This window comes from Amblyomma maculatum, chromosome 10 (genome assembly GCF_055883805.1).
Source record: "Amblyomma maculatum isolate TAMU_Amacu chromosome 10, ASM5588380v1, whole genome shotgun sequence".
Classification (NCBI taxonomy): Eukaryota; Metazoa; Arthropoda; class Arachnida; order Ixodida; family Ixodidae; genus Amblyomma; species Amblyomma maculatum.
Window position 1 is genome coordinate 58,478,859 of NC_139353.1, and position 14,311 is coordinate 58,493,169.

A 14,311-nucleotide genomic window follows, 5' to 3' on the forward strand; every position below is an offset into this window, starting at 1 on the left:
AACGTGCACTAATATTGCACAACACACGGATGCCTCTTCGTTTCGCATCCATCGAACCGCCAGTGACTGCGTTTTGATGGAGGCGAAACGAAAAGGCGTCCGTGTGCTGTGCAATATCAGCGCATGTTAAAGGTCCCCAGGTGGTTGAAATTACTCCGTAGCCTTCTACTACAGCTCCTCTTTCTCTCTTTCCACTTTCAATCCCACCTTCCTTCCTTCTCTTATGGCGTAGTTCAGGTGTCTGCAGAAACAAGTGTGACAGGAAGATTGATTTCTCTTTAACAATGTATAATGATTCTCCTATGTAACTGTCTCTGCTAATGCTGCTGACTTCTACGGGAGACGAAGCTTGTCAAGCGGCCTTTGCAAACTGCTTTTTTTTTTTGTCAGCCACGGTTTTTGTATTACAAAAGCTGAAATAAACTTGACTATCTTGGCAAGATTGTGGGGATCTGTAGTGGATATAGTCAGGCTGATGATGGTGGTGGTGGTGATAATGATGATGATCTGAACTGAACTGTACTGCTTGTGTACAGTTCTGCTGTCCCACACGGGTGTTTTAACCCTTTATTTGATGTGAGCAGTAATGTATGTCTCATGTGCATACAAATGATAAACTGGCACCACTCAGAATGGTTTCAGAAACTGAATGACCACTTTCAAGTGATTGTGACTGCTGGTTTTCTAGACAAAAAGCTTAAGCATTTCTGCTAATTACTCTGTAAAAGAAAAAACAACTGATATAGTGTGCAACCATATCTGTCTTTTCGACATATATAAAATTTCTTCAAGAAGTATAAATGAGGTAACTGACGAAGTGACTACAGGAAAGACTGAAAGCTGAACAGCTTTTTTAAATTTTTTTTTCTTGCAAAATTGGCCCACAATAAATTGTGCACTCACCCTTGTAAAAGTGCAGAGAGAACTAAGCAGGTCTATTAGTCAAAGATACTAATATGCCAATAGGTATGTTTGTTTGGTAGTATTCAGCATGTGGCAGTACAGTCGAACCCACTTATAACAATATTGAGCCTACAAAATATCAGTTATAACTTGTAATTGTTATAACCAGTTTAGCCCCCCCAAAAATATATAAGGAATGATAAGCTTCATAGAATTTAATGACAGGAAAGTAGCTTACAATGTTCATTTCTTTGCAGGAGAAATCTGTCTGTCAGCTTTGGCTGCTTCACGGCATATTAGTTCACATCCCCCCATGGTGTGCCTTATTCTGCACGTGTGTAAGTGGGGAACTCTTAGCAAAAATGAAGTCCCGGAGGAATTCTATCATTCGTAAGGCGCCTTTCGCACAGCCTCCTGATCATCATGCCTATTCATTGTCAACGTGCAAGACTTACTTCAAGTATTGACACCCCACCATTATGGCTGTATAGTTTGGAGCTCCGCGAACCTTCATGTTACCGGCATTCCGAATGAAGCCCGCTTTCCAGAAGAAATTCTTGACACGAAACTTGATGAGCTTGCAAGACTGAGGAAACAGCAACGGTGGAAAGAAAAGGATTCGCGTTATATATGTGGTCCGACTGGTGTGGTTGCAGAGTTTCTGTGTTTTTGTCTCTCTCAAGCCCAGAATACATGCGGCATTTTTTTCCTCGATTTTTACGCGTCAAAAAGTACCGCGCCGACGCGCCACCCAGCCCGAAATACATGGAACGACGCAGCAGCGCGAGCGCTGCCTCGGTGCGAAAACAAATGCATCAGCGAGTGGAAATAACCGCAGAGCGAGGTACGTGAGAGAAGCGACGCTTTCCGTTGTGTTAAAATCGCGAAAATATAGAAACCGTACATAGGTCGCAAAAGAATCTGGTGTGCTCGAACAAACGAAGATACCTCGGAATGCTCGCTCAGATACCAGCAGCACGTTTTTTTTTTTTTTTTTTTTTTAATACACATTTCGCTATTTCGGTCCAGGGAGAAAACACATACATGTGGTTCGAGAGTGGGTCGTATACTCACAAAATAGCGACATTGCATGCTTGATAAAGCATTTATTTTCGCAATAATTACATTTCTGCAGCCAAACTGCCGCACCTCTCGTCGACCATGGCAACCATGTTAACACCGGCCGCTCAAACCGGAAATTGGCTCCTATTGGCTCGCATCCGCAGCAGCTTCCAGTTCAAAAGGACACCGTGCTGCCCGCGCATCAAATATCTGGCAGGGCCAGATCAGCGGCGGCAGGCGTCCTTTCCGACGCCAGGTGTTGAGTGTGTGTGCTGTCGGGCGAAAAACGCCGGCTTGATGCGGCAAAAATGCTCCATGTATTCCGGGCTTTACGGTTGGCTCCTGGTGACCAAATTTGATTGTTATAATGATAACTGTTATATCCAATATATTGTTGCAAGCGTGAGTTTGACTCTGTTTTACATGTATGCACTATTGTCTGTTTGCTGGCGCTTAAGGTTGATGGGACAAATGTGTTTCGCTCTCTGACAAAGAGATAAGGGCGAGAGTTTGAATGGTGTCGTAAGTGCATGTGTGCACTCGTATTTGCGCAGCGCTTCTACTACCATGAGGAGGAGTGCCTCGAGCCCGAGGAGGTGGAGGTGCCCAAGGCCCTGGGAGACCTCTTTGAGAGCCTTATGGGTGCCGTGTTCCTCGACTGTGGCATGTCGCTGGACACTGTCTGGGGTATCCTGTACCGCCTATTTGGCTGCGAGATTGAGTCCTTCACTCAGTGCGTGCCTCTGCCACCCATACGTGCCCTGTTCGAGAGATGTCCCCACGCGCGCTTCAGGTGAGCTCACTGGCAACAAATAATAATAGTAATATTTAGTTCACAGGAAGGGAAGGGCGCAGTATCTGTCACACTTGTTTCTGTGGACACCTGAACCATGCCATAAGGGAAGAGAGGAAGGTGGGAATGAAAGTGGAAAGAGAGAAAGAGGAGCTGTAGCGGAGGGCTACAGAGTAATTTCGACCACCTGGGGATCGATACTCCTGCCGTCTGCAGCACTAATGCATTGTCGCTGTGGTTCCATTGCTGCTGCTTTGGTAGAGCAAGCACAGCACAGCAGAGTGGCAGTGTTGCAGTCGCTTGTTTCGAATGAGGTGAATATTTTTTTGTCTCCTAGTTCAGCAGCAAAAGGCATTTGATTTTAAGAATGGGACATCTTCGTTCCTCTCCTGTCCCAAACTCCTTCCTTCGTTATCGAAATGGTCTCCGCAGTCACCATTGGGAAGTGAGTTGCAAAGTAGCATAGCCTCAGGGTATCTGAGAACAAAAATGAGCTTTGACGTCATTGCAGTTTGTTTGCGAAGATGGCCACTGTTGGCGACTCCTGCATTTCGTTTTTAGACCTTCTTGAGCCTATATAAAATTAGGTTTTCGGCACCACACAGGCCCATTTAATAATTTGAACTTTTGCTTAATTCGGACATTCTTTTCTGGTTCTTTGAAGGCCAAATTAAGGAGAGATTACCATATTCAGGAGCAACATAATAGCTCCACCCTGTTTCATGTAGGTCCTTCTTGTACAAAAATCGATATATATATATGTATATACAGAATCCTGTACAAAATTTACACTGGATTTTTCAGTAAGGTATATACTTCTGTGCAATTCTAGTTTAATTTTACTTGCAAATACGATGTGGACTCTAAAATAAATGAGGTTAACAATGTTTACTGGCTTTTAATTATTAATTTCTTTTCCCCCTGATGAGATATTCATATTCGAAGGCATCTTTTTTTTCCCCATATATATATTTGATTCATACTCAAAAATTTCAACATTCACACAACCTTAGTTCGTCCTCGGTGTTCATAAAGCCGCCAAGCCAGAGCTGCGCTCATCGTGGGGGATGGTATCAGTGCAGTGAATTCTTGTTGATTCAGCAATAAAGAGATTAGTAAAAATGATCGGATGCGACTGAAAATTGTAGAGAACCTTTCACTTGCATTTTATTTTCGTTGAAGATCCCTTTTGGTGGTGTTACATAAGGGGTTGTGGTTCACAAAATACATGAATCTATAGTACTTGAAGATGGTGATAAACATGTTATGGCAGCAATATTGAGAGCAAGGCCGTTCTAGTCAGCTGCAGCACGAGAAAAAAAAAAGATGCACCCTAGTAATTTTGTCTTATGAACAGCTGAAATGTGGCTGTATATAAGTATCGCATGGAAAAAAAAGCGGTAACAACATTTTATGGTTTCTTTAAGTGCTATGATTTGCGCACGCTGTCGAAAATGACGAAGAATTGCTCTGAAATTGCAAGTGCCTCCACGGTCTGTTTTGCAGTTCGACACAGTAGTGCCTCTTCACTAAGAGCTCCCTCAAGTTTTGAGGATGCTTCACCAGCATATATGAAAAGTGGGAGGAAGCACGTGGATGTGAAAAAAAGAAATACGCGCAGGCATTATAACGGTGTGATGCCGTCTCAGAATGAAACTAAATGACCAGTGGCACGCAAAGCAGTGTTTGAAACAGTGTGACTGACGAATTGCGGGCCCTTGCTAGCAGGCTAGCAGTGGCAGGACGGCATGAATTCGGAGGAGAGCAGAAGGGTGACCACCGATGGTAAGGAAAGCCGATTATACTGATGCATACTAAATTGCCTATCATTGTCAAGAATTTTTGATTTAGCATGTGTAACTACGGAGATATCAGCAGTTGAAAACAGCCTCCACGCTTTCCCCTTCAATTCATGTACTTGGTTGAAAGAGAAAAACGTGAAAAGAACTGACTGATATCGCACCGTATCCACGAATGCATCACCAACCCAATCAGCACAATTGTGCACCATTTTCGTTTCTTTTTATTATTTTTTTTCGCTTCTTGTCCTGTCACGGCTTAACAGTAGAGGACTGAAGGGAAATGGAGCTAGACGCACAGTCTCCTGCCTGATGTGCACCTTGCCTTCTTCACTGCAGTTTTTTGGTGAGCTGTTGACAGCCCCTTCACAGTGGTGTCACGTGTGCCTTAGGATGTCTAAAGGCAGAATTCGCTTGAAATACAGGAGTAGGAATTGGCAATTAAAAAAAATATCATTTGCAAATTATTGCCTCGCTTCTGAAGATTTCTATACTTGGCACGCATGCTCAGTGGCGTTTGCTCCACATGATGCAACCATTTGGTAGGCACTATATTCGGACCTCCTTTTCGTGTCCCTTTAAGATAGATGAAACTGAAACTGTGCTGCTGAGCCTATTTCCCGGATGCGTGTAATCCTTAGATTTATGCCAGTTGCGTTTATAATATTCAGGTGTTGGCTGTATTTGCAGTCCTTTAACCATCCTGTTTTCTTGTGTCTCAAGTGCTCATGTCGATGGCTCACTAAAGGCCTATGCTATAGGGCTGCTACCCATGTCAGCGTGGCGCATATGGTTCATAGACTGCCATTCCGTGCCGTCGCAGCTGAGCACACGGGCTGTGAGCCGGGTCTCTCTTGAAACGTGGGCCTGGAGGGAGTGGAAAACATCTCTGACAATTACAGAGTGCGTTATCCGGAAAATTGCGTTCACTCGTTGTAGAGAAGGGAGCTGTTCTCCCTTGCTGTCTTTCTATTCTACAGCATTTTAGTTTTTCTGCACAAAACAGTGCAAAAGGTATTGTGTGCAGGGCAGCATTATTAGTTTGAAGCTGCATTTATTAGTTTTGCCCCATCAACATGACATGTGGTGAGGGGAACCTAGTTAAGTCCTTTTCATTTGAACTCTGTATGGCTTGAGATTTGATTAAAACTTCAGTGCAGGTGATTAATGGCTTAAGTCTTCACCTACCATGCAGAAACTGGAGGCTTTTCCCATTGAAAACTCGTGTGCAGTAAATTGCTCACTTTGGACTGAGACTTAATTGATTTCAAATCACTTCAGATCTTTGCTTGGAATCTTGCTTGGAATCTTTGCTTGGAAAGGCATTCCTTCGAATGCCTTTCTCGCCTCTTGAGTGGCATGTGCAAGAACTATGGACTGAGTTCGTCACCGTAGCATGTCAGCACAGCGTGTCATCACGAACTGCCAATCATTAATAAGAAAAAACAAAAATCGTGTCTTCGCGAGGGCTCGAACCAGCATCCTTCGGCGTCCCAGCTGGGCGTGCTAACCATGACCATGCTCTATGACCCCGCCACGGCAGTGTAGTGGTTAGGCGGCTCAATTACTGTGCCCAAGGATGCGGGATCGAATCTCGACTGCAGTGGCCGCTTTTCGATGGGGGCGAAAAGCAAGGCATCCATGTGCTGTGTGATATCAGTGCATGTTAAAGAACCCCAGGTGGTCGAAATTTCCAGAATCCTCCACTACAATGTCTCTCATATTGCTACGAAGATGGCGAAGCGGGCAATGGCGCGGGGCGGAGCGCTCGCGCCAGGCCCGCTGGCCATTAAAGCATATTTCATCGTCATGTCATCACGTCGTTCTGTTTCTGTTGTGTCGCCGTGTTCCATCGCTTGTCATGCCATCACGTAACAATATCCTGAGTCGCTTTGGGACGTTAAGGGGGGACCCGGGTCTTTGCAGCCGAAAATCGGTCAGAAAATCGGATTTTCAATCTTATCGTTTTCGCGATTCTGAGATCTTTCCGCAGCTATCTCCGAAGTTTCGTTGAAAAATATCGCCTAATTTGCGTGTTACAGCGTTCCAAAGATGAGAATCTGCGCATGTGGCCCTTTAAACTGAGGTCAAATCACGCCGAATTTCGATCTCCCACAGTTCGAGAAATATGCGATCCGCGGGCATAATCTTGGTGTCGTTCGAAAGATCGCGATTCAGGCCATTCCTATATCTCGGTTGGTGACCATAGGCGAGGCCACCGAAGCGGAAAACAAAGGAACAAAATTGCATGAAACACGCCCTGCTATTGGACTCCCACCGCACGTGAACAAAAGGCGAGCTTTGGTTGGCTGGTGGCGTCGACTGCTCGCGGTCCAGCGCCATTTTGAAAAGGTCTCTCCTTTAGGCCTAGTCGGCCTAGCGCGCAATATTGAGATTCACGCTTCGTTATTAGCCGAAAAAAAAAGTTAGCGAGAGGAGATAAATGCGCCGGGGATGCTGCATCGCCGCATCTGGTTATCTGCAATCAATGACGAAGTGCCGACGCTCCGCGTCGAGACCTCGATGGCCTGATAACGGCGTAGCATAGCCGGTCGTGCTCAGTGCGATAGCGAGGAGCGGCACGATCTGCCGCGTACGGAACCGTGAGGGTGCAGATGAGCAAGCGCAGCTTTCAACGCCGGGATAGATTGCCCTGTGAGGCAGTGCTGCGACCAGCCGCAGTGGCAATCGCGAAGCAGCGTCCCGCAACACGCGGAACATAGAGAAGATTGTGCGGAATCCCAAATCTTGTCACCGCATAGCATTCAGTTGCAGGCCGACTGCGTTTACTGCATGAACGTGAGAATGGCGATCGCGCGCCAGAACTTGGCACCAACTTTTACGGTGGTCACGATGCAAACGCACTCGTCTTGGTGGCGGCCTCCGCACCATGCATTCCGTTCGCCGGAAATTTCATTCTTTGAGGGCGAATTATATCGATGGTAAATGATGCATAGGCATCAGAAGCTGGTCAGAATCCTCTTTAATAAGTTACTGTTAGCTTTGGTGCTTCAGAAATATATCAACACGTTTTTCCTCAATTTCTCAAAATCAAAATATTGAGGACGGTACATGTCTGGAGGTGCGATATCTCTGGTTCGACTTACGATATTGCTGTAATTCCTTTTGCACCAGAAAGGTAGACTCATGTACAGTGCAAAACTATAAATGAATTTGTGGTATTTAATGAGGAAAGTTTTTAAAAATTTCATGTTTTCTGGAGTGTCAAGGTGGCTTTTTGGTCTCTGAACGAACTTTGACAAGCTGTAACTTTGGTTAAAATGAAAACAGGACATTCAACCTTGTTTTTTGCATTCTCTGTGTGTTCTAAATTGATTTGATATGTCAGTTTTTATTATAACTCCTGTAGTTTTATTGACAGCTCACCTCCAAACAAAGAACATAGAGTGCTCAATATCTTCAGAACTAAATGGCTTACATAAAATTAATGTGCATATTTGAAATCAACACAAAAAGCTGCATAAATGGTATAACTTTCACAAAATCTACCAGTAAATAAAAAATATTGTCTTAAGACCAAGGTCCCCCCTTAAACCCCATGAACCAAACCGTACTACTCTGTGCCGACTTCCTACAAATGTGTTCATTATTCTCCTTTCCTAGTGTAAGGACACTGGAGGGCATTGAGGGAAGGGAAAAAGTAAATTTAAAGTTAAAAATACAAAGGTCCGAGAGCATTGTGGAATCTACAATGCAGAAATGTGAAAGCCTAAGCATTGCCGGTGCACATGGTGCATCACGTTTGCTGTCATTATCAACTAAATGCACCGTCATTATCATTGCTACTGTCAGTGCTGTCATTATCACTAATTGCAGCGTCATTGTCATCACTACTATCATCCTCACGGTAGACAAGGAGTTTCACGATGTGCGTTTCATGATCTCGGGCATGGAGCAGTTGGCTAAAGCGCCCCGCTGGGAATCCAAGGGATGGAGGTTCAATTCCCGGTGTAGACAGGATTTTTAGTTTTTTGATGATGTCATCGTGACATTACTTGATTGACGGCTATAATGTGACTGGGCAAATGAATGCCAACAGTATGAGCCAATAAAGGCTTTCGCCTTCAAACAGAATGCTTAAGCATTTAGTGTCACAGCAGCTGCAGGTTGTGCAGTGCTCTCAAAATTTTCTTTGTTTAGTGTGACTGTAGAGAGTATCATTTTCATAGTACCCTTATTGCCTACAGATGCAGCTGTGAGAGGCAGTTTCTTAAGAATTTATTTTGCAGTTGTGCGCTGTGAGTGCCAGCCAAACGATCCTTTTTTTTTTTGTAATTGTCCTTTTGACATTAAAGGTTCCACCAGCACCATTCAGAGCTGCACCTTCTTTGCTGGTTTCAGTCCCGCCGAAGTGCTCAAGCAGGACAGGGTCAAGGTGGGGCTTACTGTGGGGGACCTGTCGCTAACGTGCATCGCAAAGAACAAGAAACTGGCCAAGACTGCGCTCGCCAAGAAGTGCCTCCGCATGCTGAAGGTTCCCTGCGGCTCCGCTTAGAAGCTCACCGCGCCTCAATGTGGTTGCCGAATCTTCGCCACAAGAGGGTCGCACACTGTCCTTGGCATGTTGTTGCAGTGGGTGTGTAGCATATGAGAGTAGAAACTCCCCGTTGGTGTGGGATCGTGCAGAGGACTCCAGGTAGCAGAGGGAGAGAGAGGCTTTGGCTTTGAGAGGGTATGTGCATGCTAACAAAAAACCCTTGCCAAAGGAGCAGCAGTAATAGTTAAACTGTGGTTTAGTTTATGCACATTCATGCATATGTGTGTGCACGCTTAATTGGTTATAGCTGCCTCGTGGCAAGAGTTGGCATTGTTCAAGATATGGCAGTGCATGGGAACATTTATAACTTGTCACTTCTGCGATGTATTGTCACCACACCTGTATGCGGAGTTGCGAATCCCAGATATTTTGGCTCGAACTGTGGTCTCTTTCGTGTGCTCGGTTCCACTAGGGACTGAAACGTGGAACTTTCTGGGGTTGGGCACAGAGCGATGTTCGTTTTGTTATTTGTGATATTGTTTGCATGGCAGTGGCACTGATGTTGCGCAAGTAGTTTTCATTGCGTAAATAAACTGGCGAATTGGCTTTCTGCACAAAAGTTGGTTGTTGCCAACTAGCCGGTGATAACTTGCTGTGTTCTAGGCACATTTAATGGCCCTGTTTATTGCTCAGTTGCATCACAGTATTGTTGATCTTTACATTTATCACACCGCATATTTCAAAGATGAAAGTGGTTGTAGAAAAATTAACGGAACCTGCAGCAGTAATCAAGAGGATGTCGAACTTATATCACCTAAGGTAAACTGATTTTAGTCAAGCAGGGCTTGTGGAAATATATTCAAAGCCACTGGTGTTAAGAGGAGATATTGCTTTAGCTGCAAAGTTAACCCGAAGTTCTAAAATAGGTGAAGCTGCCTGGATTCTTTTCTGGAATAGCCTTGATTTAAATGTCCAGATATATATGTCATGCTTTGTAAAGCCACTACAGCTGTATTGAGACAAGCTCATTGCAGCATTCCGCTCTGCTGTAACAGTGGTTATTGATTGCAGCGTTCAGACTGGCTTGGCTTCTTTTTCGCCTTTCGTTGGCTCCTGATTAGGCTTGAGGGTGAGGGCCAAGTTGTCACATTATGTGAGTGAGTTTCACTCAGGTGTTATTCGTAAAGTGAAGCTCTGCAGTACCTTTCGAAACTTAAGCCACTTGAAACAAGTAGTAGGCACACAATCTTCTTTAGAGATCATTTCGATAGCCAAGGTATCATGGCTCTTGTAAGGAGGCACAAGAACTGCTACCAGTGCCAATACTGGAAAGAGCACTTTTGTACTCTTTATATTTATCAATTGCAAGGGGATGTCAGCCAATGTCACCGTTATTAGAAGATAAACATCAGAGCAGAAATTTCATAACCGAAGAGAGTTTAAAAATTCATGTCCTGTTTTAATATAGCACTTACTGATGCATTGCTATTTGTGTGCATGCTTTCTCAAAAGGCCACTTTTAAGTGGCTTTCAAGTACTTTTTTCAGTCCCAGGTTTTTTCGAAATTTAGGGTACTGACTGTGAAGAGTTGTACGCATTGGCACAGCATCCATTTCAAGTTTTTCTTTTCATTGTGCCTGTGTATTGTTCTATGATGCGTACAAAATGTTCCTATGAAACGTTGTGATTACTGTTCTAAGTCTTAATTATTTTAACGAAACATTGGAAGGACTATGTTATTTAGCACCAGTCTTGCCCATGTCATGCAAACACTGTTCACTTGTGGCAGATCCACAAGAGGTTCTTGCCACGAAACAGCGGGCTCTTGTCTTTACAGTGGGATACTTTTTAGTTATCTCACACTGTATTGACAAGGACTTGGACCTTGTAGAATGTGTTGTCAATTAAAGGGTAATTTAGTGTAGGGACCACCAGAGCAGTCTGCGATAGTGTGTTGCCTGTACTCACCTTTGACACTATGTGCAGACTGTCTGGGCAGAGTAGGGACAACATGAATGCATTGCAGTGTGTATGTTTTACAATGTTGCATGTCTGTGTACTGTGGCTGAAAGTGGTTTCTACTTGAGTGTGGGAAGAAAGCTTTTTGTGGGCTAAATGACATTCATGTTGCTATAGTGAAAGACACTACTGTGATATATGAAAGGAGGTGTTTTTTTTTTTTCTTTTACTCTTGTGGTGAGGCTTTATTACTCGGGAAATTGTCTATAGAGGCACCGAAGAAAACCTGTTGTGCTGCAAATCTGTGGCGCCTCATACGTGGAAGAAACAGGTCTTCCTGACGCTGCCTGCGTCTCTCAAATGAATTTGGAGCATCAGTACCTTGGAACTTAATTTTTTTGCATTAGATGCCTGTTACCCTAAAAAATTGCATTGCGATGTGTAGCTTCGACTTGCAGGAGACAAAGTGAAGACACGGAAGTTCCTTTTCACATTCAGAGGAAAGAGAATGGGGTATTTTTGGTGGTCAGAGAAACACAATGGCCACCAACAGCCAGTGAGTGGGGAGTAGAGAGGGCGTATGGCGTGCCTCATGGTGGTTGGTGGACTGAAGTCCTTCACACCGCCCACCCGCGCAGTCTGAACCTGTCAGCAGCCCCTCCGTCCAGAGGGAGTACCAGTGCTACCTCGTACTCTGCCATATGATTCCCACAGATTCTTTAATTAATTTTTCTGCATCTGATCTCATGCCAGTTGCTTCCTTACATTACTAAGAATGATAATTCCAAATTTTATTGATCCTCACTGCAGTGTTTCAATGGTCAGGGCACTTGGCTGCAAAGCCCATTACGGCCATGGCAGCTCTTTCAATGGGGGTGGAATGTAAGGTGTCCATCTCCCGAGCGATGTCGATGCGTGTTAAAAGAACAGCAGGTAGTCGAAATTAAATTAGAGCCCTTCACTACCAGTGTTCCTCATAGCCCACGTTGCTTTACGCCGTTAAATCTCATATACGATACCATACCACAAACTTGTTAGAGCCATAATTTCTTTAATGTGCTTAATCGGTTTGTAACCAAGCTATGGTGGCTCAGCAGCTAAGGCAATGAAATGCTCTGGGTTTGCGATTTGTCACCTTGTGTATGTATGTGAAGCTGAGAAAAATTGTTGCGTGGCTTCCCTTTGTGTCTTTTTCATATTTTATTGCGTCAGTCTAGAAAATACCACGGTGCTGTTCTATGTATCAAAGCCACAAAGGTTCCACGAAATGTTTCATAAATAAAATGTCGCTATGTTTACGTGCTGTTTGAAATGGGCGTGTCATGTGGACGTCTTTCACAGCCTTTCGAGTCATGTGTTGCTTGCGTGTAATAATTTAGAACTGCTTTACATTTTCTGAGGTCCCGCCTTGTGGCCGAGTGGTTAAGGTGCTAGGCTGGTGGTTATATGTTATGTGCAATCACAGCTCTTGTGTTCATGTTGTAACATGCTAGCTGTTTATTGCCTGGAGAACAAGCGACTGATGCTAGCTGGGTTCACATCAAAGAGTGTGAGCCACCTCTACATCATTCTCTTCATCTTTGTCTTCACCTCTTCATGGACATCACAATATGCATCATGTGCGCAGGCACAGAAAAGTGTTTGGAACACCCAAAATTACCCATTAGATGCAATTTTTGTGGGAGTCTCAACTTTGCTCACACTATTAAGATCCTATACTGTACTCGAGAGTTTTCTTATTACAGCTCCTTTTTTCATTTGAGTCAGCCTCTGAAATGGCTTCTGGTTGGGTACAACTGAAGAATAAATGGACAAATGCCAGCAGCAAAAGATGCACTCCTCACCAAGGAGATTGGATTTATAAACCTTCTCGCAATTTGGTTCAAACCCGCGACATCTACACCGAAAAGGATAGGCCGTCACCATTTTGACATAAATGTTGGTGCGGAATAGCCTCCAATTAAACACCTAAAATTCTGCACCAAAAACATGCATTATTCTCATGAAATTGGGCAGCGATGGGGACACCTGTTCAACGTTTTTTTTTTCCTTTTTTCTGGCTTACAAAGCTCTGAAAAGCTGTTTTCGTTGAAAGTAGCCTCACCTTTGACTAGTACACTGTCTGTACAAACGAGCTTGGCTTTGGCCTAGGTACAATCTTGGTCAAAAGTCCTGAAGCCAACTGATTTTTGCCCCAGCCGAAAGATTGAGCCGTTGCGCCATAATTAAAGGTCAAAGGGCATTTAAAAGGCTATTAAATAATTTCTTTTCACAATAAAAAACTGCACCATAGCATTTAAGTGCCCGTCAGCCTTTAATGACATCGCGATGGCTTCATTTTGCTGCTGAGACGAAAATCCTTTGGCTTCAGAACTTTTGTCCAAGACTGTACACCTTTAGACCACACTTCCTGAAGGGGCACTAAACCTCTTGTAAGGCTGCCTTGAAGATGAATTCCTTGTTTACTCAAACGCAACACATTTTTCTAAATATTACGGAAGTAAAAATTTATTCTTCATAATAACTGAGTCAACTTTATTGAATAGTACATTTGAGTTTTTGTTTTCCTTTTAACGAAGGTGAGAGAGCAATTTCGCTTCTGCACACTAGGGAAAGGGAGTAACTGGAGAGAAATATCATCATAGTACAATGAATTGCTTTGAGTGATTAGGGCAATGGAGGAGTCCATGCACACACTGGTTGGTCTTGCATGAAAACATCTAGCACTCGTGGTCCACACCTTGCATGCACATAAAATTTTGCAAAGGTGAGTTTATAATTATAATGTGGTTGTGCTACACTCTGGGAAATAATGTGGGGAGGAAGGCCAGCATGTAAGAACTAAAACGCAGCTTCAGTTGACATTTGCGTAGTAAATCCGTGAACAGTGGCCCATGCACACAAATGTTCTGCCACTTTTTGGTATTGAGAGCAATAATATAATAATTGGTTCACAAGAAGGGAAAGGCGCAGTATCTGTCGTACTTGCTTCTGTGGACACCTGAACCACGCCATAAGGGAAGGGAGGAAGGTGAGAGTTAAAGTGGAAAGAGAGAAATAGGAGCCGTAGTGGAGGGCTACGGAGTAATTTCGACCACCTGTGCTGTGCGATGTAAGCGCACAGCACACAAAGTTGCCTCCATCGAAACGCAGTCATCGCGGTCGGGATCGAACTTGCCACTGCACCACCGCAGCGGGGCGGTATTGAGGGCAAAGAAACTGATTTTTGGAGAAAGGAAGGCATAGTGTCTGCTGCACTTGTAGGTAAACAACTTACACTTAGAATGAACAGCATAC

The 14,311-nt window shown here is 44.1% G+C and overlaps 1 protein-coding gene across 1 annotated transcript in view; it reads left to right on the forward strand.

Moving 5' to 3' along the window:
* LOC146176588 (endoribonuclease Dicer-L-like) overlaps positions 1-12,326 on the forward strand; it is a 72,669-nt gene extending 60,343 nt beyond the window's left edge. Inside the window, exons 19-20 of the mRNA XM_084582842.1 lie at positions 2,520-2,758; positions 8,920-12,326. Coding sequence (XP_084438968.1) covers positions 2,520-2,758; positions 8,920-9,073 — 393 coding nt within the window. The 3' untranslated portion in view covers positions 9,074-12,326. The remainder of the gene's footprint in view (positions 1-2,519; positions 2,759-8,919) is intronic.
* The last annotated feature ends 1,985 nt before the right edge of the window (positions 12,327-14,311 follow it).